Here is a 25,526-nt window from a genome sequence, read left to right as displayed (position 1 = left end):
GTATTTTTCACTGAGCAAAACAATAAAGCTCTGCTGCTTCAGGACAACAGGATGAGAATAGTGGTGTTACACTCAGATTAACCTTGCTAACTAAAGCAAATAGCAAGCAAATAAAGTGTGTACTGAGGCTCCTTGGGGGTATACTTCTTTCCAACATTGGTTTGCATTGTTAGAATAAATCTGTTTCCATTCTAAGCCACAATTAATTTCATGTCATTATTATTTTATGAAAGAGGTAGTAAATTTCCCATTTATACATGCACACTTAGTACTTGAGTATAAATATTGTCATTAATGATCCTTTAAATTGTATTTCAAAATACTTGATTTTTATGTCATTAAATGTGGGAGCAATTGAATTCAATGGTAGGCAGAAAAAATTATTTCTGTCCTATGTTCTCCAGTTGGTAATATCAACAAAAAAATTCATGAGTCTCAAATATCAGCATATGTTATCCTTTGGTGAATGTGAAAAATCTAAGGATAAACACTTTATTAAGACCTTTAAAGTGTAGACATAGACCAATAATTTTGAAATCTGATGTTATCTATTAGATGTGATTTCCTCATGTAGCAAACAGTCATAATCCTTGTCATCTCATAATTTTTTAACCATGGCATCTGATTATAAAACATTGTTTCCCAATTACACCTTAAGATGCAACTTCTCATACACTCAGTTTTTACCTTTATGGCCATTTTTTATTATGGTAGTCTGGCCTTCTCAGAAATGGTAGAAATAATTTACGGTTTTGTTACACAAAATGTTATGAGCTTGTATTAACATATGTTTAAAACAAACAAAAACAAAAACCCCAACAGTTTACTGTTTCTTCAAGAATCTGCAATATATAGAATATTTTCTACAGCATCATCCACTTATCTTGTAATTGTCTTAAAAGATCCAAAGACGCTTATTTTTTTCAACTGTAATCCATACAGAAGAATTGACACATCAATTTCACATCCCTATGTCTCTAAACCACCCAGTTTTATTTTAGATCCATTCCAGTCTAGAGCTGGATTATATGACTTTATATGCATTATGGAACACACCATCTAATGTTCTTTAATAATGGTGTTCAGTACACAAGCAAGGACTGTCAGATTCCACTTGTGTACATGGAGTGCATTTGAAACACATCACCAAGGGAAGAGATTGGGGTCACTAAAAAGCCATTTTCTGAATGACAAAATGATAATATTTGGATATTTCATTGGAGTCTATGGGAGAAAAAAGCTCACACTATGTTGAAGGGGACACTGCTTTCTCAGATGCTTCTTTTAATACAGCTGTTTCTGTATGAGGCAGTATACAGAGTACATGATTCAGAAAGTAGCACTAATTGTAAATTTTCAACTTTCAAAACATCTTTTCTCTTTTGTTTCTGATACAGTCCTGGAATCTATAACACTTAGAACTGATCAACTAAAACCAACAATAGGTAACAGCTTTACCTACAGTGTAAATCACTTGGGATCACATTTAGCTTTTTTCTCACTGAGCATCACAAGCACTTCTTATTTGCACTCCACTACCATAATTTTTTTACTATTAAAGTTCATCCTGTAAGGGGGGGGGGTCTGGTGATTTTTCACTAACAATTCATGATCATCTTTTCCTGTTTTTTTCTCACACAAATGTGTTCTGCAAAGTGGATGGAAGCACCACAACCTACCTTTGACTGTCTCTATACTCCTTTTCTGTCATGTGCTGCTTCACCTTTTATACCATCCAACCGTACTGGTCTTGTTTTGTATTGTCCTGTTACAGAGGTTTTCCGTCAATACTGGGGTTTGTTATGTATCAAGCATTCATATTTCTTCATCACTCAAGTTTTTGTGATTCTGAAGGGTCCCAAAGGCATGTGTTCCTCTTTAATGTAATGGTTTCTTTTAGTATCAGTTCTCAAAAAATTCTAATAGTTGCTGTAGTTGCTGGTTTTTTTATTTTATTTTTTTTTTAAATTCCAGTTCCTAGAGAACCACAGCATGTTCCTTCCAAACCTAGAACATCACCAAGCCCAGAGGTGCCACGAACAAAACCTGGTAAGTTCATTGTTTCTTTACCTTTTCATGCTGACACATGCGTCTCATGGATTCTACTGTGATCACTGCAGCTTCAGATTTACATGTATTTCTTGGGATTATATTTTTGAACATTCCTTGAGGGACAAAATTCAGTGACATGAATAATTTATAAGCAGTCTGGTAAGTTGAAAATATATTCAATTCTTTATTACATTGTAATTCACTGCAGCAACAGATGCTTTCTGTACAATTCTCAGTGAAAATAAGTCTTCTGTGTGAACTTGCTTGTGTTCTGGAAAGTGAAGGTGCAAATGAGGGGTGTCGTTACAAAGAGGAAGGATTCTGCTCTGTATTCCTCAAATTGTGTGCTTGCTTCTGTTTTTTTAGGCACAGGCTTTCTTTCATACTTGTTGGTTCACTTTGCCAGAGCCCTTGTGATGTTCAGAGATTCAAATATGTGTAATACTTCCTATAATTGTGTCTACATGGGTTGTTATACCCATGTACAACCTTAGGAGAATTAAGGGGGGAGAAAATAAATTATGCAACTCACACTTGTATGACGTGAGGTACCGTAGTGGGTTGACCTGGCCAGAAGCTAAGCACACACTGACCTCTCGCTCATTCTACCCCACAGTGTTCTTGGGGAGACAATCAGAAGAGCAGAAGTAAGGAAAAAAAAAATAGGGGAAAAAATCATAGTTCAAGATAAAGACAGTTTAATAAGGAAGGATAAAAAGAGGAGGGAAAAAAGCAAGTGGTACAAAGCAACTGCACACCACATCCCACAGGCAGACCAGTGCCAGTCTAGGAGCAGTGGAGGCTTTGGAAAGTTTTGTTGCCAAGCATGACTTTATATGAGGTGGAATATCCCTTTGACCAGGGTGGTTCTGCTGTCCTGGCTGTGTCCTCTCTGAGCATCCTGCCCAGCCCTCTTGCCTGGGGCAGAGTGAAAAACAAAGAACTCTTGGATGCTCTAACAATCCATATTCAAGAATAACTAAAACATTGGTATTTTATCAACACATCCTTGCTCATGAATCCAAAACAGAGTAACACAGGGGCTGCCATGAAGAAAATAACCTCCATCCCAGTCAGACCCAGTATGGGTCTCCAAGGTATATAGAGTATTAGATGGTGTTGGTGAAGAGGTGGGCAGAGAGACAACAACTCAGGTTCCTTTTCTCTCCAGTAAATCTGCACCTATTGCTTGAAACAAAACCTTTAAATAAGTCAGGAAAGTGTACAAAGCTGAAGGTAAAAACAACCCACCCACAGTCTTTTTGTGGCTTTTACAAAAGCTTTGGATTTATATTTGGGATCTGTTCTGTATTAGAGCTGTTACCTTGAATTGGAGGAAATTCTGAGGAACATAATACTTCTATGTTGAGTTTCAGGGAGGGGTGATTATCTGTCATCAGCCCTAGCAGGGATGGTATGATTATTGTGGAGATTGTGATTGTAACATTTTGATTGTTCTTGGTAATAGTCTGGTTTTGTTGTTTTATTACGTTAATGCAGTTCTGGAAACAATTAGGTTTAGAACTGAGAAATCAAAGGCAACAATAGGTAATGATGATCTGTTGTTTGAATGGTCACATTATCTTTCTTCTTCAGCACAAATCATTAAAAGCAGACCTGAATAAATTTGTCATCTTTCTCTGCAAGCTCCTTAATAATTTAACAGTTGAGGTTCTCAGTCTCTTATTTTCTATGAAATAATCAAAGAGAATCCTTGTTCCTTGCAAGTTGTTATGCACCTAAGATAGGAAAATTTCCTTCAAGATTTAATGGTAAGAAGCAGAGGGCAGATCAGAACAAGATCCCAATTATATATTCTCAGTCTTCCTGAGATGTGAGATAGCACCGTTGCAGGTGGTCATGAGGTTTGGGTGGGCAAACCTCCCTCCTGAAAGCTTTCTTTCTCTGCTTCCCTTCCCCTCCAGTTTTAAGAAATTAAATTCAGTCCTTCATAAAGGACTGAATAATAATTCTGTTCCACTCAAACCTCAATTTCACTGTCAGAACACAATCACTTCATTGATCCTGGATCATATGCCTTGAGGCAGATCCACTTGACTAAGGCATTTTTGTCACTTGAATTTGATATTATGAATCATTCCAGGACAACACCCATTACAGAGCAGTGTATTTGTAGCTACTTATTAATTTAATAATGCTTAACACAATTTCTTTCTTTCAGCCTCTAAAGATATATATCACAGGCCTTCCAAACCGAAAACATCACCCAGTCCACGTGTTCCTCCAACTAGAGCAAGTAAGTTTATCAATATTTTTCCCTTCAGTGCATGAAGATTTTATCACTTTGAACGTTTTCAGAATTGATGATTTCTCTGAAGATACAGAGATACTTATTGAATAGGCTGTGCTTCACTGCCATAATCAAATTTTGCTATACAGCTGTCATGGAACAAGATAATCAGCTGGATATTTATACATACAGACACATGATGGAGATGTATGGGTTAACATTCATCTTGAGCCCCTGCACACAGGAAAATCTGTATCTTGATTTTCTTAGAGTGTGACTGAAATATTTGTAATTTTCAGTTGCTTCTTTAAAAGTGTAAAATTACAATATCTTCCTGTTCCCAAAACTTTGGAAATATCTTTGTCCACTTGAAAATTAGTGGTAAATTTCCACATTTGTTCTGCTTTGACTGCTTTGCTGAGGTTTTTTTGTTTGTTTTTTTTTTAAATACAGAGTTGATTTAAATGCAACAGGTTTTTTGAATGTGAAACACTTAATAAGCACTACTAGGAAGTGTTAGAGCTACTGCAGTTTACTCTGCAGAAAGCTCTGTTTGTTATTGCTGTTAGGAGTGGAGAGTTCATCTGACACCACACTGTAAAAGTCATTTTGCCTTTAGTCTCTGCACTGGCATTGTATTGATTGCACTAACAGGAGATCTCTTTGGGATTATTTTCAAATTACAGAAATAATCCATAAAAAAAATTCTTAGCAGAAAATGTATCTTCTGATTCATCAGAAAAATCGAAATACATATGTTGAATCATCACCCACAACAACATGTTCAAAAATTTGCACAGCTTCACAGATCCAACCTGCTCAGTAAAAAAGTCAAAACTTTGCTCATTTCCACAGGTCCAAAAGAAAGTCGACGAGTCCCTTCCAGGCCCAGGGCATCACCAAGTCCAGATGTACCACACACAAAACCTGGTATATACATTGTTGTTTGGTTGTGCTTGAATATCCAGGGATTCATTTGGGTTGTCCTTCCTCAGTGATTAATTATTAATTAATTTCGTTTTTTAATATCCCTTCATATTACACACACATTCTCTGATGATCATTAAATAGGTGTTTAAAGGAAAACAGAGCCGATTTCTAGTTTTAATGTCTGAGTTTTAGTAGTTGCCTCTGCTTTTCAGTCACACAACATCTATCACTGATGAATAATCTGTACAGGAGGGTAGACAATATACAAACATCATGAGAAGCTGGAAGAAATTGCATGTCTTTTGTGCCTGTATAAAGGTGCTTATAGAAAAACTCATTTGAGGGCCTTCATGTAGGACTCTAAATATCTGTAAGTGAAACTGCTCATAGGTTTGTGTGACCTGGTAATGGAATTTCACCCTTAAAAATAAACTTTATGGGGATTTACATACTAATGAATTATCAAACCTCTGTGACTTCTAACAGTTCTGAGAGTATCCATTGGACATATTATTTTGAGCGAGTGTATATTCAATAATTTTACAAAGCAATAATATTTTTTTAAAGGGGGAAAAAAAGGAATATATTACAAATTGAAAACAAACCAGTCATGTTAAAGGGAGACTTTTTACCACTAACTTATATTCACCACTAACTCTGTATATCTTACTGTTTTTATGAAGTTTTGGCAGTTAGCGCATTAACAGTTGAACAACGAAAGACAGCAGCACAAAAATGAGTTACCTTGAGCTAGTCACTATTATTTTTTCACTACTCCTTGGGCCAATGCTTACATATCATTTGCCTGTTTTTCACATAATTGGTTTGTGGTTCTGATTTGTTATCTTTTCTATTAATTGAACTCCATTCTACTCTGTTGCAGGTGTTAAAAGATTCCTAGCTGGTTTGTTGTCTTCAGAGAAAATTTCTTTCCCTGTCACACACATTGTAATTCCTTTGACACTAGTAGGAGACCAGCACACCATGGGTATTGCAGTTATGGGTTCTGAAATACAAACAGAAACCCTGTACTTTTTAGTCTGCGTTCCTTCAGGTTTTGTTGCTTGACTCCAGATTTTGCTTACCTGATTAATTTTCCACCTGTGTTTTCACTGAGGATTTTGTTTTGCCTTGAATTCCTGTATGTATCTGACACTCAGTTTTTCAGGCTGTCATGCAGGGATTGTTTTTCTTTGCAAGCATGAGACATGCAGTGCCTGTTCAACAAACCTAATTTTGTCAAAGTACAAACCCTTAAAACAGATCTTTTCTTACAGCTCGTAAAGAACCACAGCATTTTCCTTTTAAACCTAGAGCAACTCCCATCCCAGATGCTCCATACAGGAAGCCTGGTAAATTATCTGGTCTTTTGTGAAGTTGTAGTGGATAGTTCAACAATTGTTTTTGGGGTGGCAGTGGGGGGAATAGCCATCAGTGCATCTGCTGTTACCTGGTTATTGTTCTAGGTTAAGAAACCTCTGCAGGGATGCAATTAAATCTGATGGAAACTTCAACAGTTCAAGAGTTTTTGTATCTTATGCAGATATTAACACAAGAAATAGTATCAACCTATATGTTTTGATCAAGGATAAAAAGTTATTTGCAGCTTGTATCTGAGCAACACACTTCAATAGTTTGCACCACATTTTTGAAGCTCTTATGAGAGCAACCTCCTAATGCTGTTGCATTGCTTTTCCTTTATACACACATTTTCACCCAGAGTAGAGTGAGGATTTCCTTCAATTACATTTTGCTTAGGTGACTCTCCATCATAAATCCAACTGACCTATGTAATATAATAAGTGATTTCACTGAAGGCTTGTTACTGTTGTTTCCTACCATAAATTTCTGAGGGCAAATGCCCATTGCTGTTTTTAAACATCCCTTTCCTATACAGTATACACACACATACACAGCACAGTATAGTGCTGAAATGTTTTTTAAGAAAAGGAGGAAAGGGAAATTCCTTTCATTATGCAGTTCATTTATTGACATTTTTTCCAACAGAGATTCTTCCAACCTTTGATGAACGAGATGCTACTATGATTCCTCATATTCCTGAAAGAACAAAGGCACCATTTGGTAACTGTTATTTCATAAATAATTATTCTGTTTTCCACTTTTTTTAGAGAATATCACCTTAGGGGGAGCTCATTATGTTTTATTACAAGCTAATAATGAAATTTTGTTCTACTTGTAGATACTTACTTGCTCTTTGGTCTTGATAAGGGTAATAACGCATGAGGTCATTCACGTTCAAAGGTTCCTTTCCTCATCTTCTAGTCTTTCCAGTCAGGATGATGCAATTCCTCCAGATGTTATCCTATTTTCCAGTAAAAGGGGACTTTATTTAAAGAGCAGATAGTGATTCTTCACAGAATCACAGAATACTCTAAGCTGGAAGGGACCCACATGGATCATCGAGTCCAACTCTGAAGTAAACTGGCCCATCACAACCCTTGGATTAGCACCATGCTCTAACTAACTGAGTTCATCCTCTGTTCTTCATGTGAATTGTGGATAATTTCACTCTAAAATACTCTTCTTCTTCACTACTCAAGGTTGAATTTTACAGAAAAAAATTCTAATGTATCAACAGCATAAAGTCTCCAGACCAGTTATGTGACTGTCTAAATCCAACTCTACTTCTTAAAGCCATCCTCTCTGCTTACTTCTAGTTATCTATGTTGGGAAAACTTGCTTAAATATAAGAAACCTTAGCTGAGTGTTCCTCCTTCTTAACTTAATTGTCAGACGTCGACCAAGTAAGGGTCACTGAATCCAAGCAGTATCCAGGAACAGGAGCATTGCTTGACAAATCTTTGTTCAGTTTTCTGTCCCCAGTTTCAGAGACAGACCTTGACTGTGATTTTCTGAGAATGAAATGGTGTATATTTTCTGAGAATGAAATATTTATAGGCATTTTATAATCTTCAAATTATGTTGGGTTTTTTTTTGTTTTGAGGAAGAGGAAATTAAAACTGCTTTTAAACATGTCTCTATTTCAATATATATTCCCTGTATGCAACGGTACTTAGGTTAGTATTCATCTGTTCATCTAGCTTTATGAAGTATGTTCTCTATTGTAAACACCTGAGCTATCTGAGTAACATTCACATGCAGAAAATGGTTCTTCAGAGCAAGGGGGATGAACACTGCACAAGCTAAGGCAGGTCATTTTGGACCTCTCACATTGGTGTAGACCACAGACTAAGAAGTGCTAAGGATAACCTTTTCCAGTAAATGATTCCTACTTTTATTCACAGGATTTTTTTTTTTTTTTAATCTGAATAGTATGAAGATAACAATATTGAGCCATTCCCACATAAGAACAAAAGAATTTAATTTAGAAATCAAGTTTGACACAAATGTTCCACTGAAAAAGAAATCCTCTCCCCAGATACTCATGTGTGGCAGATGAGGAAGACACAGGTTACCACTGTCTATTTTTCTCTTATTACAGTATGATGATGTTAATGATTATATTCTAGACTGCTTGATGCAAAGCTACAAATTAATATCTATTTCTTTAGAAGTCTTCTTGTGTAAGTGGCCATTTAACTTGTTTTCCTTTCTCTGCAGGAATTTCAACTTTCAGCTTTGTTCTTACAAAATTTGCCTTATTCCAGACCAGATCATTATTATGTTCCTTGTGTGTTGTGAAAAGCAGTGCATTTTTTCAATTATTGTTCTGGGTGCTGTTTGTTTTTATTCCAGCTCCAACTGAAAAACCGTTCATTCACACCAAACAAAAAACAACTGAAAGACCAAGAGTGCCATACACCAAACCTGGTAATAGAGTCATTCTTTCAATTTTGTGTTTAATCATTCTTTCCCCAAGTTGCAGGTTTTGTGTTTCTTAATGGGACTATTCGTAGCCAGTTTTGTGGTGAAACAAATGGATTACATTTCAGATAATCAATCCAAAATAAGGCAAAATTACGCTACAAATAATAGTAAGATAATATGTATGTAATAAATAAATGTAATAAATGTAATGGTTTTCCTCTGTCTATTACACATAGCAAATGATGACTTAAATGTAGTAATGTGGGTATTGACAAATTTCAGTGGCTAGGTAGACTAAGTTCTCTGTGACTACTTCTGGTAATCTTGGGTGCTCCTCTGTGAGCACTTTTTTTTTAAATCTTCTCTTGAAATGCAACAGAACTCCTTTACAATGTGCTTGTGTAGTTAGCAACAGACATTGTCTGCTGTACTGAAATGAAAGTAGCTTTAAAAATAATTATGGAGGGCTGTGTGGCTTCCCATTTTTTGGTATAGATGTATACCAGAAGTTAATAGAGAGATAATCATATCTGTTGGCAGTTGATTTTCAAGATATTCTGCTGCTCCTTAGTTTGGGACATTTTGCAGGTTTTATCAAATGTTGCTTTGTTTAGATTACAGATAAATATTCTAAGATTTTTCACATTTTCTCCTTAACAGCAATGTATCCGACAACTCCACAACCAATTATTACAAAATCTTCTACTACCACTGGTCATTCAAGGGCAACAATGGGTAAATAAGTTTTCTTCACTTTAAGATGCAGGTATTTCTAATTTTTCAGTGGAGAAATTTCTAGAGAACATGTTCCAATGTGGTATTTATATAACACCATTCCAGAATCTTTCATTCTGCTGCCAGATGCGTGTATCTTAGCACAGAGGATTCTCGTTTCTATTTTTTCAACTAAAGCAAAAATAGCCTACAGCTTACGTCTGGTCAGAAGTCTGTATTTGACAGATCTCCAAACAAAATCAGTGGCCTAATTTTTCTTTTAGAGCAACAATTTTAGCCAGTAACTCAACTGATCCTACAGCACACTGGTGGGACTTTTCTGTGTTTTGGCTAGTCATTTTGTTTCAGGTTCCAGAAAGCCATGGAATTGTTATTGTCTTTTTTTCAGGCATTTGAGGCATGCATTTTCTGTGGGTTAATATGGCATTGGATCATGACTCCTGAAGAATACAATAATAATCTTTTTCCTTTTCTTTCAGCTCCAAAAGAAACACTGCTCATTCCTTCCAAATCCAAAACATCTGTTGGGCCAGAAGTACCACAAACTAAACCTGGTAATTTACAATTTGTAACTTTAGAAGTGTTACTGTGGCACTGCCTCAGTTATATTTCTGTTGTCACTGAGTTTTGTGGTCATGAGGAATGCATAATAAGTAGACAGGAATTTTTATCATTGTTAAGCTGAAAATTTGTTCATAAATTATACCAAAGTGAATGTCCAAGAAGTGGATGAATTTCCATGGAAAGCAGTTTCGTGGGTTTAGTAGCCATCTAAAAATGTGAGAAATTCAGTTAATTTTAATAATAATATATTAATGCCTACATTCAAGAAGTTCTCTTCTTTGGGGAAATTTTATTATTCTAAATACATTTATTCAATTTCTCAGTTACTTTTGAAAATCGAGCTACAGAGCCTCAGTCTGAGATAGGTACATGTTAAGAGTAGAAGTGCCTTCAATACTAGTGATTTTTGCAGTAACCATGGTAGATTCAGGGATGCACAACTATGGTGAAGGGTGGTGATATCTCAGCTTTACCATGGGGTGTTCTATTTCAATAAAAATTTCTAAGGAGGAAAGTAACAGGAGGAAAGAATATAGTCAGGTGAGGAGAGACTACGTATCTATGAGAGCAGCTCCTGATCTTTCCTTCTCTCTGATCTAACCTCTGAACTGATAAAATTTTAGTCTTAGACATATAGTTTAATGAATGGTTTAGTAATTTCTCCCCCCCCCTCCCCTTCCTTGTCCATTTTATATGGCCAAAAAGGTTTCAACCAGAGACCCTATTCATTCAAGAACTATATTCTATATATATACCACATGTACATATGTATTACTGTGAACATCAAACTGAACAGTCCAGGAAAAATATTTCTTTTCTAAATACCTTATTTTGAAACGCTCTTCAATAGCCAAGTTAGATTCTAAGTCTCAGCTGAATAAGAGGTGTTTCCAATCGTCATCAGTTAACAAGTGCCATCTTTTGGTACCACTACAAATTTAGTTTTAAGGAAACAATTTTAGAGAACAGAATTTATTTTGCCTTTTAAAGTTTAAATTGTTATAATGGTGTATATGCAAAACAAGCTACTGGTAGGAAAAACTGTAAACAAATGTTAACCATTAAATATAAATGGCACTTTTTAGCCACTGCTCCTTATGTGAATGAGTAGGATATTTTCCAGCTTCCATATTTTAACCTTATTTCTGAAAGATAAAGAGTTATGTAGTGTGTGCCTCTTCCTGCCAGTGTGTCCTTTTCATCCAGTAACTTAGAGACCTTTCAATTAACTCATTCAAATTTGAGTGAGGTCTGAAAAATAAATGCATTACTGAAAACTTCTATTTTTTTTTTCTTTTGGAAAAGTGTGAGTTAATACAACAAGTATGAGAAAGACCAAAGACTGTCAGAACTCCAGGTTTAGGGCAAGTGGTCTGAAGTTATTGAGGGCTCAGCAGAATAGTTGCACTGTCTGGTTGTCAGCATGAAAATACATCCAGACTAATCACAACATGTCTGTCTCATGTCTGTTGAAATTGTCCTAGCAGATGTGCAGATAGGATTTTAGGAAACAATTGAGACAGATCCTTCATGAAATCCAAGTTCTTTAATTTCCCTTCTCACAGAACAATGGTTTATTTTTTATAGCTCCAAGGGCAACACACCTGGGATCAATTAACCTTGTAACAGTTCATGTTGTTGATGGGTCCAAAATAACTTTGGGTAATGAGAATGTTATATCAGTTTATTTTTCATCAATCTTTACTTTCTCTGCTTTTGCTATATGGCTAAACCTACACTTTAATCAGCAGAAATACCTTGATATATCTTTGTCATGTTAATTTGTTAGATACAGTGCAGTGCATGTACAAAATATTGCTGGTTTTAATTTTCCAGCCATTTTTCTTCTTAATGTGATTCTTTATAGAAATAAGTACTACATGTATGAGGTTGGGGAGACATGTAAAAAGGCATTGCCTTATCATCTTTTCTGATTTTGTCTGACTTACTAATTATATAAACCTTCCCAGACTCAAAAGGTCTTTTACATGTATAAAAGCATGATTTTTCAGCCAGATTTCTAGCACTGACTCTTTTGTTTATGATCTGCACAGACAGTTTTAATTTCCTTCCCACTGTGATGTCTTATGTTTAATAGGAAATCATTTGCATTTAATAAGCAGTAATATGTCCATTTTCAGTTCCCAATGAAACATACCACATTTCACCCAGGCCCAAAATTGGTCAAGCAACTGAAATTCCTTGGTTCCATACAGGTAATTTTTCAAGATTTTCTTAAGTGGTTTTATTGAGAGTCTGTAGATCTTAAGTAAAATCAGTACTCTTTAATGGTCTGTTCATTATTACCTTTAAAACCATTTCAAATATGTAATATGATTTTTTTTTCCCTTTTCAAATATTTTTGTTAATTTCTCTGCAAAAGGGATTTGTTCAGTATTGCCTCAAATATCAAAGATTATATTAAGTTTTTAAACAGTATTAGAGCTGTGTGTTGGCTACTCATATATGTATGTATATATATATATATATATATATGTATAGTGTTGCACACATTGATGTAACTGAGTTCCAACCTTTTCCTTACAAAATCTAAATCTGTAAAACTTCCCCAATCTAAATGTCAAAAATGACTAATGTGTTCTGTCCTGCATAAGTATTTTCTCTGATGCTTCAGAGAGGCTGGATTAAGTGTTATGGGTTGAACATTTATTTGTCTTGAATATCAAATAACCAGCTCTACTTAACTGATTTACAGATGTTGCTAATTGGGCATAAGATAATAGTGACTACTTCTTATGCTTTCAGCTTCCAGTGTGATTTTCACATATCCCATAACATCTACAGTATCAAAATTATTTTGCAAGTGAAAGGCAACAATAAAAAAAATTTGAGGGCTTCTGATTTCAAGCTTGCTGATGACACTGTGCTTCAGCTGCCCCACACAGTGTTTGCATTGAATGCCTCCCATTGTTTCCTCAGCAATATTTTAATGTTTCATAGTTTTATCTAAGTCTTTGGTTTGGGGGGAGGGGTTCAGTTCGGTGTTTTATTTTGAGGTTTTTTGTTTGTTTGTTTTTTACAGAACCTAATTAAATGTCTTAAGGCCATGGATACCTTGCAGAGCTAACTCTGTATCCATATACAGTTGGGTAACTGGCTGTAAATATTTTACATCTTTTTCCTAAACCTACATATGAATGTAACTGGTCAGACTGCATGATGGAGTCATCTGGCCGCTAAAGAAACTAGCATTTTCCACATGCATTTTGGATTAGAACTCATAGAACTCTCATATGTCCATTTTGCTGTATCACATTGGTGCATGGACCTTTTTGTCTGGCAAATTGCACTGCACTGTCCCATGTTCTTTTACTCACAGCATTGAAACAGGACCTTATTTCTTTTAGCACCTCATAAAACTCGTCTCACTTCTGCAAGACCAAAGCCATCGGATAAATCACAGACCAGACCTGGTAATAATTGTTTATTCAGTCTGGGATGGGGAGGGGATTATATAGTTAATTAATTTCATCTATTCTTAGTAGAATTTTAAGTATTGTTGGGAGGAACAAAAAGGGGGTATTTTTCAATCAATTAATTAGTCTAGTGGTAAAGCCTTTTCAAATCAGAAAAAAATAGAAAGGAAATCAAAATTATGTGTGTTCTCACAGCAGGTGTTTCTTCTTCTCTAGTATGGAATTCTTGGCATCACATTGAAATCTGCTGGGTATTCTTCTCATGGATCTTCTTCCTTTTCTCTTCTTTTTTCTTTTTTCTTTTGAAACTCTCTCACAGCTTTTACTAAAACCACACTAGCACCAGCCAGAACAAAAGCACCTGGACTGCCAAAGTGGATTATGCCAACAGGTAGAGTTCTAGGTTTGGGGTGGATTTTTTAAATTTATCAATAAAAGACTGGAATGTAACTTCCCCAAGTCATCTTGAGCCCTGCAAAATATCTAATTGTGTTTTAATATGAAATTTAATTCCTCAGAGTGCCAAGTGTAACTGCTTCTACTGATCTTGTTATATAATTCCTGAGGGTGGTTATAAAATTATATTGGTACTCAGTCTGTGTAAATTTACAGATTGATTATTGTGTGGCTGCTTTTTACTAATTATTTCTAGATGTTAGATCCACAATAATTACTGGAAAATGCTTCCTTGAAAGGGGTCACCCATTTGTTTGAGTCCAAGTCAGGAGGCTTGCTGGGAAGCCCTAAAGCCAACTATCTTGCTAGTTACTCTCTACGGACATGGTGTTTTCACATCAGACCTCCTCACATTCAGAACATGAAGTATTTAGACTCTGCAGTATTCAGGCTTGGATACTTCAGCACCAAAAATTTCCACGGTGGTGGATGGCAGACAACAGCGAGAACTTAAATTTACATATCCTTAAACAAGCAGATAACAAACGTCCCTAACCACAAAGATTTATTAAAAGTACAGGTCTGTTTTGGGGAAAAATAATTTATAATTTATCCTTTTTCAGTTGTACTTGATTTTTCCATCCAATCAACATACTTTCAATGCTAATTAATAATGAAGCCATATTTTTTAATTTCATAGGGCATTAATTTATTGCATATGTAGCAATAAGCAATACAAGTAGCATTGGGGATTTTTTTTATATACAGCCATTAGTTAATTAAATATATAATTTTGGGATTCTTCATCAACAATTCAAGTTCAAAATAATAAATAATGTACATATTCAAGGCAAACTTTTGGCTGACCGCCAACTAAAAGTGCTACTGTCCCATATTATTGCTGCCTCCTGTTACTGTTCCTATGCTAGCTAGATTAGAATAGGCTGAGTGATATTCCATCTATTGTGAACATTTTTGACTAAATGTTTCTTCCTGGTGTATTTGGCAATTCAATGCCTGTTGCTGATCATAGAATACCTTCAGGTACTCATTTCTATACATTTTCAGAAGCCCCCCATGTTGTTAGAAACAGTAAAAACTTGGAAGAGATGGTTGTATATCACCCTGAAACTAGAGCGTTCTGATTTTTTAGAACATTGTTTATTTTCTTTGTTACTTTCCTTTCTGATTGTTTAAAATATTATTCATTTTCTCTGTTCATTTTTCTTTTCCTTTTTTCTTTTTTTAAAGAAGAAAGGGTGAGATGTCACCCTGAAAACTAAGCCTTCTGATCTTGTTTTCGTAGTCACAGTTACTTTCCTGGGAAAGTAACTAAAACTATGAAAACAAGATCAGAAGGCTTAGTTTTCAGGGAAACAGTTGTATATTTAAATTGAATTAAATTTAACCTGTTTAGAATATGACATATATTTCTGTATTACATATGGAATGAATGCCTTCATTAGAGGTAGATGTTCTTTGACCTTTCACAGTCCCTCTGGTAAATTAAAAGAGGCCATCAAATGCCAGGACACCAGAGACAGTTGAAGCCTTAAATGCCCAATTTCAGTAGCTGTGGGTCAAAGGGTTTTGCTCTTCACTTGTGCTGGAAGTCACCTTGCAAATGAGCTTTCTAATGTCTGATTAATGGAACAGGAGAATGAACACAGATCTCCAGGAGTGATCAGTTTTTGAAATGTTGCACACACACAGCTATGTTACACAGTACATTGAGCTTTTCTCTTCTCCCCTGTAGTCATAATGGCTCCTCAGAGGCATTGGTAGGTTATAAAAATCACCAGCAAAAATGAATACATGCTAGCAATCCAGTAGGATAATCATAATAGTAATAAACCGTTACATGGAGTTATTTGTGCTTAATGCTAGTTTGAGTTGCTAAAGTATTTTTTTAATCAATCATATTGCGAGTGGTCCACTTGCTGTGTCCACCATTTGTTATTATTTCCATGTTTTTATGGCAGTGCCTGTTGCCAGGAAGAACTAGAGCTTCATTGCGGTAGATGGTGTCAAAAGTCACCACAAAACTACTATTTACTGTGTACTCACTGGTAAATAAGTACCTTCTTTTAGAATTATTCTGAAAACTGATACTTCCAGTAGTGGTTTCCATTGCCAAGTTACATAACTATATTTTTTCTCTAAGTTAAAGAAACACCCTGTAGATGTCTCTTAGCTAAATTTTGTGTCCTAGAATGTGAACCCTTTAGGTCAAACTTGATATCCAAAGTATCAAAGAAGATCTGACCTTTGTTATCTCCTGCCCACTTCTTTGTATCTCCAACCTCACTGCCACAACAACTCATTGACACCTTTCTGTGAGTCTGCACCTTTCTTCTGAGAAGTGTAAGAGAAATCACCAATGAATTTCATATATTTATGACATCTTGAGAGGGGATTGCAGGTTGTCACAACTTTTCAGTCTGTACTTCTCTTGACAACCAGTAAGTGAAATCCCAAGTCTTCCGTAGGCAAGTGCGTCACCTTATTGCACCAATGTCTGAGACACAAGGCTGACTGTGCCCAAAAAAATAAACCTACACAAAAAGGAATTCAGGTAACCAATTAAAGAAATCTTCTGTATCTCTCCAAGGTAATGTGCAATTCATTATCTATTGCAAAAGAATTCCCAAGTCTTCAAAAGGGTCTTGGGAAATAACTCTGTAACTTGGAACCCCAAATCTTACCAGACTTTTGCAAAGAAAAAAAAGTTCCTGTTTCAGTATTTTCTGTGGTTGGCTTATGAAAATCCTGAACTTTTGATCTAAGATGATCAGGATTTTTAACTGGGCTGTCAGGAATATGCTATATGTGTATCAATATGTTTTCAGTCTTACCTTTAGACATTACATCACTTATTATTGGATATTCCCTTGTTTGGACACCAGTTTGGATCTTTTAATTCCTTGCTGGACTGGCACTGCTGTTGAATGTATTCCATTTCTTCTTCCTGACTGGGTTCCTTAGCCTCAGTGCAAAGATGTTTCACTCTCAAGCACAGAGGGCTTGGCAGCTGCAGGGCCCAGATGATAAGCAGTGGAATTTATTTTTTCCAGCACCAGCACATGGGGTTGTGGCTGGTTTCCTGGCAGGCTTTTCAGTCTCCTGGCCAGTTGCAGTGCCAGGTGGCAAACTTGACTGTGGAAAAGAGGCAGGGATTGCTTCCTCATGAGTAGCATTCCTTTTACTTTTTTGCCATGTTTTAGTAATTTTCTCTAGAATATCATTTTATTCAGATGGCTTTTTGTGTTTGTGTATGTAACTTACCTTAGTGGGTTGGTTTTCTATTTAATCCTAACCATATAAATTTATTTTAATTTATAAAAATTTATATTTTTATTTTTATATAAATTTATATTTCATTTAATCCTGACCGTATAAATACTGCTCCTGATCTGCTGAGGTTCCTGAAAAGTGTCAGCAAACAAACTTTGAGCAACATTTCCATTTCCCTTGTGAAAAGGAGGCATACATGGTTTTCATTAAAACGGCCATTTACTTTGTGTTCTGTTTTCTTTTTATTTTTTAAACTCTGTGTGTATTTCAGTTCATTTTATCAAGGGCACTTTTTCCATTATTTCCCTTAAAATGATCCACCCCTCTAACAGTATTCCTACAATTAAAGACGGAGAGGTTAGTTTAAACGTGTTCCAGACCCCATTAATGTTTCCAGGAAAAAATATGGAATTAAAAGAAGACACAAAGACATATGCTAGTAATAGATCTAGTCTCAATTCTATTAAAAGTTTGGATGAATTTTAATAAGCAAGTTACATTCATTAGTAGAGTAAGGCAAATGCTATGACAAATACAGCAAACTTCGGTTGTACAGATACCTCATGTAAAAACATAAACTTTTATGTTACTTTAAAGTGTATTAAAATTCTCAAAATAGGAGATTTTGTCAACATGAAAGTATTGTGGTTTGACACTTTGACTTATTTTTCATTACTACTTTACCTATGGAAGAACAGCAGCGCGTGTTTCTGAAAAGAAAAATATTACTTCCTCCCACTAGAACACATGCAGTATTTTGTTCATTCTCAGCTGATATAATTCAGAAAAGATTATGATTCTAAATTAGGAGTAGATTAGGATTCTAAGGAGTAGGATGGAGATAGTTTTGCATGTTACAGTCTCTACGGAAAAACCTAATTTAGTCTTGTAATATAGACTTGGATGGTTTAGTGTGAATTAGTCAATGTGCTACCACATTTTGCTGATATGTTCACTTAAAGGTGAGCTGAGAAACTAAACATGCTCTAACTCATGATGTACAAGATTATTTTTATTTTTCCTAAGGTTGGTGCTGGTCTTATCATGCCCTTTCTTCCTTTAACATCATTCACATGAAACATTGATTATCGCTCTGGTGCTTTGTATAGCTGAAGATCTAATTAATTGTTTTACTTATCTGAAGACAAATTGCAGTTATACAAAACCATATGATGTGTTCAGGTATTTTAGACACAGGGACCAGGTCATCTGCATCCTGTTCCCAGCTTGCTGCAACTCTCATTACATTAATCTTTATTAAATTAATAATCTTAATTAATTAATATAAGTTAATATAAAAAATAATTAAATAAATAAATAAAAATTAATTAAATAATTAATTTATAATAGTGAATTAATTTAGTAAATTATTTATCATGTATGGACTGTGGATTTGTCATGCATGGACTGTGTAAGGAACATGCAACAAAAATGGTCAAACAGTAAAGTAATTGAAAAATTATCTGCTTCATACCACTAAAATACTAGTGAAATATCAAAAAAAAAATGAGAACAGGATTATAAATCTATGAAATCTTTAGCTGAAGTGATTAGATCGTGTTATATCAGGGTTGGAATTCGATAGTTAAAGTAATACTGAGATTTATGTTTTTAAAATACAACAAATTTTAGTGTTTTTTGTCTTACATCATGAGCAAGGGTGTGGGGAATTTTTTTCCCACAAACATGATGAAGTTACAGTGCATCTTCTTGCTTTACTATATATACAGTCCTTATAAAGTAAATATACTTACTTTATTTAGAGAAAGCATATTAATTTAACAGTCTGGCTGTCCTATAAATACCAGCATGTGGAACAGTTGTTCTGTACCTGGAGTTGTGTTAATCTTTTAATGCCACTTACTTTTTAAAAGATGTGTTTATATAACTTTAAAGTAGGACTTTCTCTTATGTACAAGCTGGATGTTGTGTATACTTTGTCTCCTGTACTCCAACTATGATGAATATATGTGGTCCAGAACTGTTCTAACCATTTAATATGGAGGATGATCAGAGATCTTATTATGGGGAGAAGGAAAACTTTCCCTTTGCAAGAATCAACGGACATTTTATTATTTACACTGAAAAACTAGAATTTTTTCTCTACTCATTTTTCCATTTAAAATCTTGGTTTAACTCATCTGTTACCTCTTCATCTTATTAATTTTCTTTTTCAAAATATACTTCACTCAATGAATGTTTAAAATTAAACTGCAGACTTTGTAGAACCAGATCACTTTCTACTTACCTGAATAAGAAGATAAGGCATATCACCATGTTATCAGTAAAAACATAGATGGGCCACACATGTTGGTTTTGCACATCATGTCAGCTGGAGTTTGAACATATTCAATATACAAATATTCCATGACTTGGTGCCACACTCTAGATACTTATTTAATTTCCTTTTTTTCACAGATTACCTGTATACACCTGAGGCTACTGCCAGACCAATTGACATGGGTGTCAAAAGACCTCCAGAATATTTTGACACCTGGCAAAAGCCAATTTCTGGTAAGGTTAATAAAAGTAGACAATAAAGCAATTTTTAACAGTTGTTATTAAAAATAAAAACGCTTCCTTTTCTGCACGCAAAACACCTCCTCTGAGAAGAAAAAGTAATTCTTAATCATCCTCATCAACACACAATCTTATGGCTTCAGGATGCTATTAAAAGAGATTTAAAAAAATCTTTATTTATAATAAAGAATATAATAAATATAATAAAATTTATAATATAAAAAAATTATGGCTGCTACTTAGTCACTTAAATATGCTTAGTCACTACATATGGTAGAAATTTTCACCACCAGAGTTTTATCCTTATGATCTAAAAGCCACAAAACTGTAAGCACTGACTTTTTTCATGCAAATAGTATCCACACAACCAAGGTGAATAAGGTAAAAGTATAACCAACTTGTACTCCCATGTATGAGGATGTTTCATTGAATATTGGGATTTTTTGGGAGAATTAGAACATTAAGCTTGAAGGAAAATAACAATGTGGAGTAAATCAGGTTACAGGGGTTTTTTTACATGTCTAAAGCAAGACATGTAAGGTTTACTCTTCTGGCAAGTCTTGCAATCATATTTTCAAAGCAATCAAAATATTTTAACTGAAACATACATAAAGCAGGTAAATACCCTGAGGTGTATAGAATTTCTCTGTTTCATAAGCATAACCAAGCACAGAATTTGCTTTAGCTGTGTTTTCTTCCTGACATAGAAACTGACTGAAAATAACATATTTTTTTGTTTTACTCTTGGATTTACTACTCAGCTGCAGATGTTCTTTTTAGGTAGCTTCTCTTTTGATAACATGTTACTGGATCTTAAAACATTATTTTAAATACTGCTAATCCCTGTTCCTAATCCCTGTTGAATTTCCTTTGCACCTAATTTACCCCTACAAAGATAAGAGCCTATGTTGATTGCCAGGTTCTGATGTTTTATCATTTTTAACTTTATTCAGTCTTACCACTGTACTTTGCAAAGTTTAAGTCTAGCGTGATGCACTATTAGTGGCAGCTGAAGGCAAAGTGTAAAGTGAAAACAAGGATGATACTCTGCACTTTTTGTTACTGAATGTCAGGCAGTGGGTTTCCTTAAGTAAATCCAGCTTGTGATTTGCAGAAAATTGAAGGTTTTTTTATGTATAGATTAGAAGGGACATTAAGACCAACTTTTACTCATTTTATGATATTTGATGTCTAAAGTTAAGCTTTTAGAGCTTTGAGGTAAGCCAATGCCTTGAACTGTAGTCATAAAAGGCAGTTGGGTACAGTTGTGATTTTTTTGTATAACTGCAGTCTCAGCTCTCATGAGGCCTTAATATGTATATTGAAATTCATGGAATCATAGAATGGTTTGGGTAAGAAGGAACATTTAAAGATCAAACAGTTCCACCTCACCTGCCTTAGGAGGTGCACCTTCCACCAAACCAGATTGCTCCAAGTCCCATCCAACCTGGCCTTGAGCAGTTCCAGGGATGGGGCATCCACAATTTCTCTGGACAGCCTGTGCCTGGGCTTCTCCACCCTCACAGTAGAGAATTTCTCCCTAATTTTTAACCTAACCCACACTCTTCCTGCTTATATTATTATCTAATATCAATCTACCCTATCTGTCTCTAATTTTTCACCCACCAGTATCCTCGAGTCCATATCTGCAGGGCAGGGCTCTTTTTAACCTGTCTCTCATCTAAGCCAGTGCTGAGACTGGTGATTGCACCCAGTCCAGGTGTGGCACCTTGTCCTTGGCTGTGATGGACTTCAGGAGGTTTGCACTGGCCCCTGCTCACCCTGCCAGGGTGTCTGGATGGGATCCCTTCCCTCCAATCTATCCTCTGCATGACCAGCTTGGTGTCATCCACAGAACTGCTGAGGGTGCTCTCATTCCCATTGTCTGTGCCACCAATAAAAATGTCTTTAAGGCATCTGTCAATAAGAGGCTGCTCATTCTTCTCTTTCATCCTGAGTGACTGAGTCAAGGACTCCCAGTCCATAAAGAAGCCTAGAGATTAATTAAATCCCAATATTTCACCATGTTGTGGTCCTTACAAGAATCCACACTCACAAAAAATCCCTAAATTCTATTGTGCATCCTAGTTTACAGATGGAGTCTCCACACACTGGTAATTAGATTTGGTAGCGTCATCAACCAGCACACAAATCCTTGTGGGAAGTAGCAGAAGGAAAAAGTAGGAATCCTTGTTTTTCCAGAGTCCAGTACAGTAGATTCAATTGTGACCCAGTACTTTGAACACAATGTTTTAGTTTGCCTGTAACTATTGTAGTTGTGCTGTTCAGATGATATGATAGAAACCACTGGGAAGTCAATGCTTGCACATTTTTACTTCATAAATATCTTGGACAATCCCTTCTCTAATTGTGGGCAGGGGGAAGAGTAAAGATGAATGCTACCATAAAGTAATACCTAGGGTATGATGACACATACACAAAAATTTATTATACTTTTTCAGGCCTTAAGCATATTTTTTTTGTCGCCATCTGGAGATTTAGAATGACTATGAAACCTACAAATGCTATTTTCAAAACCACTATATCCTTCTATATTAGATAGAGCATTATTTTTTGTCTTGATCTGAGGGATTTAAAAAAAATAAAACCAACTCTCTTATAAGTGACTGCAAGAGTCCAAAAAGGAAAAGGGAAGAGAGAGAGAGAGATATTCCTGTTTGGATATTTTAAGTATTTCCAAAAAAGCTCTCCTAAATGAGCCTTTGGATCTGCTCCCTTCTTACCCACAATCTCTCTGTTTGTAGGGTAAACTAAGGTCTGGTACAGAGGACCTGAGGTACCTTATGGAGCCAGCAATTCAGTATCAGGCAACTTACATAGTTGTTGACATTGGCAACCTTATGAGAATTATATTACTCTTGAGGATTTTCTCCTTTTAGGTACAAAAAGGCTTTTGTTACATAAATGTGTTGCACATATCTTCTGGATTTTCTTAAGGAAAGAAGGGCAAAGGTGAATAGTGGAACAAAAATCTTTTCCTTTGCCTTTCCTTTGCATAATAAAACCCTTCATAATTGTCTGGAAAATACAGTAAAATGATTTGTAAGTATGAATTAAGGAGCTTAGGTTTTCCTTTTAGACCTCACTGTCAAAAGACATTAGCAGATAAATTTAATGGGTACTGGCCGGAGCTGGACATTGAAATAACCATGTTGGGTACTTCAGAAATTTCTACAACAGTAATTGTCTTTAGCCATGTCAGTGTATGAAGTGACAGTAACTTTTTTCAGTTTTGAGTGGTATGGAATAAATTGTTCCTAATGATAATTTCATTTTTCTTACCTCTTTTTCTTCAAGATGAGGGTGGCCAGTTGTATTAGTCAGAATGCACAAGAGGTCAGAAATTTTGTGGGTAGAATACTGAAGATGTTTCTGAGCACACTGAGGTGGTGTTTGTTGTGTGAAGATGTATCCACTTAAATGCCAAAAACTACTGTTGACAAAAATGAGTAACTACGCAGAAAGTGAATCACTGAAACACTTGTACAAAATCCCAAAGGAGCTACATTTTTTTTCAGCATAAGCTTTGTTTAAAACTTCATGGCATACTGTTCTCAGAGAATTTAAGGCCAAAAATACAACTCAGATCAGCTCCTAATCTCACCTCTCCACTTTTGATATTAAGTCAGACATGAAATATTGCTTGAGAAGTCAGAATATAACTTCTAGTGTTTCTGATTTTATGGAATTTGAGGTTCAAGTAATTAATAATGGTGTCTTGTAATGTCATTCAGTGACTTCATCACCTGGCCCTCAGCACCCTCCTATACCTCCTGCCAGGCCTACACAAATGAGAAGAAAACCTCTGCCTCCTAACACCGTGACTGGTAAACCAGGGAGTCCAGGTATTTCTGCCTTTTCAGAATAAATGTTTTATTGTGTGTGAGATAATACTGGCTAGCAGGGTATAGGAGAATTTTATAGCATAGATTTCTTTGATCTGTGATATCTATAAAAACTAGTCTTTTGGAACACATGGGCCTTGTGTCTTTTGTGCTCTTACAAAAAGCCCTCTTTCTTCCTCTAAACTAGTTATATTGAAATCATGTCTAATAAGTGTGTTGAAAGCAAAATAAAACACTCCAAGTCATCCTATAAGCAGATCAACCTTAAGAGTATTTCATGTCTACTAAAATAATTTTTTGCTATTTCATGTGCATGTTAGATGGGAGATGTTGATTATTGTGCTTCAATGCCTGGTCCTAACTGGTTATTTTTTATGGAACTCCTCACATATATACCGTACTTCCATTAATAGCTGCAAAAAATGAGCTAAAAGTCACCCAGACAAGAACTGCACTGGGAGGTAGAGCAAGCTGAGTTGTTTCATGTGCAGAGTTTAGCTTGACTATTGTGCTAAAGTATTCTGGCTTCTCAGTATTGTTTTAAGAGGACATAGAAACTTTCACCTTTCCTGTTTTATTTTAAGTTTATCCTGAAGGAGGTATTCAGTATCCACATGGATGTCTCATCAGTGGATTCTATACAAGAATCCTTAGGCTAACATTATTCAATGTAGTCAGAAACTATCATCTCCTTAAGCTTAACATCATGACAGCTTCTTTCCTCTTCATATTGATCTCTGTAGTTCCTTGGAAATATATATAGTTCCTTGGCCTTTATATATATGAATATATATTTATATATATGAATATACAGCTATATATGAATATACAGTTCTATTGGATTGCCTATTGTGGGTTGTTTGCTTTTTTGGGGTTTTTTTTTGTTTATTTCATTTGGGACTTTGTGTGCTAGTACTTTTAGGTACTAAAGACCTAAATAACACTTTAGTATTTTGTGTGGCAGATGAGTAGCAAGAATCTCCAAGCTGGATGAGACAACCATTTATTCATCAGCAGAGCCAAGATTGAAATACTGTGTCTGCACTTGTTGATGGGTAGTGTTTCCTTAGTAATAGTTACAAGAAAACAGAAGACATCATCAGTCTTAGACCTGATATATTTTCTTTTGCTTGTATTGGGGTCTATACTAATTTTCTCCACTAAGCATCTAATTAATTTACCAGTGTTTTGAAATTTCAACCTTTTTCCTTACACTGGAGGCCAGGTTATGTGGTAGTCAGCATTTACCATACCTTCCTAGGCTCTCAAGATGGAATAAATTGGTTAAACAGTCTGGTTCTTCCTTGTGGGGATGGTAGAATATTTTCTTTCTTCTGTGTTTCCTAGTGTTTTATCCAGCTTAGTTTTAAACATTGTAATTTTGTTTCTTCTGGTTCCATGGAGAGACAGTTCCACTGTACTAACAGGAAAAATTTGCCTCAATGTTCTTCTTGGATTTTTCCTGTCAGAATTCTGTCGTCTTTCTCATTAACACTGTGATTAATTCCTTACTTTCATCGTTCTAACTCATCCAGTGGATATTATGGAAAGGTTTCTATGCAGACATTAAAAATCTCCTGAATGGGAAAAAAAAAATGGAAATGAGAGTTCCAGAAACTTTGTGAAACTGAACTCTAGTGAGAATCATTCAGATTTCCACTTTATTAAGAAAATAAGTGGAAAGTAGGGATT

At 35.4% G+C, this 25,526-nt stretch overlaps 1 protein-coding gene across 9 annotated transcripts in view; it reads left to right on the top strand.

Annotated features, from left to right (window-relative positions):
- Positions 1-25,526, top strand: part of ABI3BP (ABI family member 3 binding protein) — a 139,323-nt gene that overhangs the window by 89,562 nt on the left and 24,235 nt on the right. For 5 of the 9 annotated variants that reach the window (XM_058862698.1, XM_058862689.1, XM_058862679.1 and 2 more), the window contains 14 exons: positions 1,398-1,445; positions 1,975-2,049; positions 4,235-4,309; positions 5,159-5,233; positions 6,511-6,585; positions 7,241-7,315; positions 8,951-9,025; positions 9,683-9,757; positions 10,237-10,311; positions 12,463-12,537; positions 13,690-13,755; positions 14,078-14,148; positions 19,863-19,962; positions 23,724-23,834. In XM_058862698.1, the coding sequence (XP_058718681.1) occupies positions 1,398-1,445; positions 1,975-2,049; positions 4,235-4,309; positions 5,159-5,233; positions 6,511-6,585; positions 7,241-7,315; positions 8,951-9,025; positions 9,683-9,757; positions 10,237-10,311; positions 12,463-12,537; positions 13,690-13,755; positions 14,078-14,148; positions 19,863-19,962; positions 23,724-23,834 (1,071 nt within the window). The remainder of the gene's footprint in view (positions 1-1,397; positions 1,446-1,974; positions 2,050-4,234; positions 4,310-5,158; positions 5,234-6,510; positions 6,586-7,240; positions 7,316-8,950; positions 9,026-9,682; positions 9,758-10,236; positions 10,312-12,462; positions 12,538-13,689; positions 13,756-14,077; positions 14,149-19,862; positions 19,963-23,723; positions 23,835-25,526) is intronic. The other 4 variants (XM_058862645.1, XM_058862662.1, XM_058862654.1 and 1 more) reach the window with 4 other exon arrangements.

Source organism: Poecile atricapillus, chromosome 1 (genome assembly GCF_030490865.1).
Source record: "Poecile atricapillus isolate bPoeAtr1 chromosome 1, bPoeAtr1.hap1, whole genome shotgun sequence".
Classification (NCBI taxonomy): Eukaryota; Metazoa; Chordata; class Aves; order Passeriformes; family Paridae; genus Poecile; species Poecile atricapillus.
The sequence above is the reverse complement of the archived record's forward strand: the minus strand, read 5'-3'. Positions and strand labels throughout refer to the sequence as shown.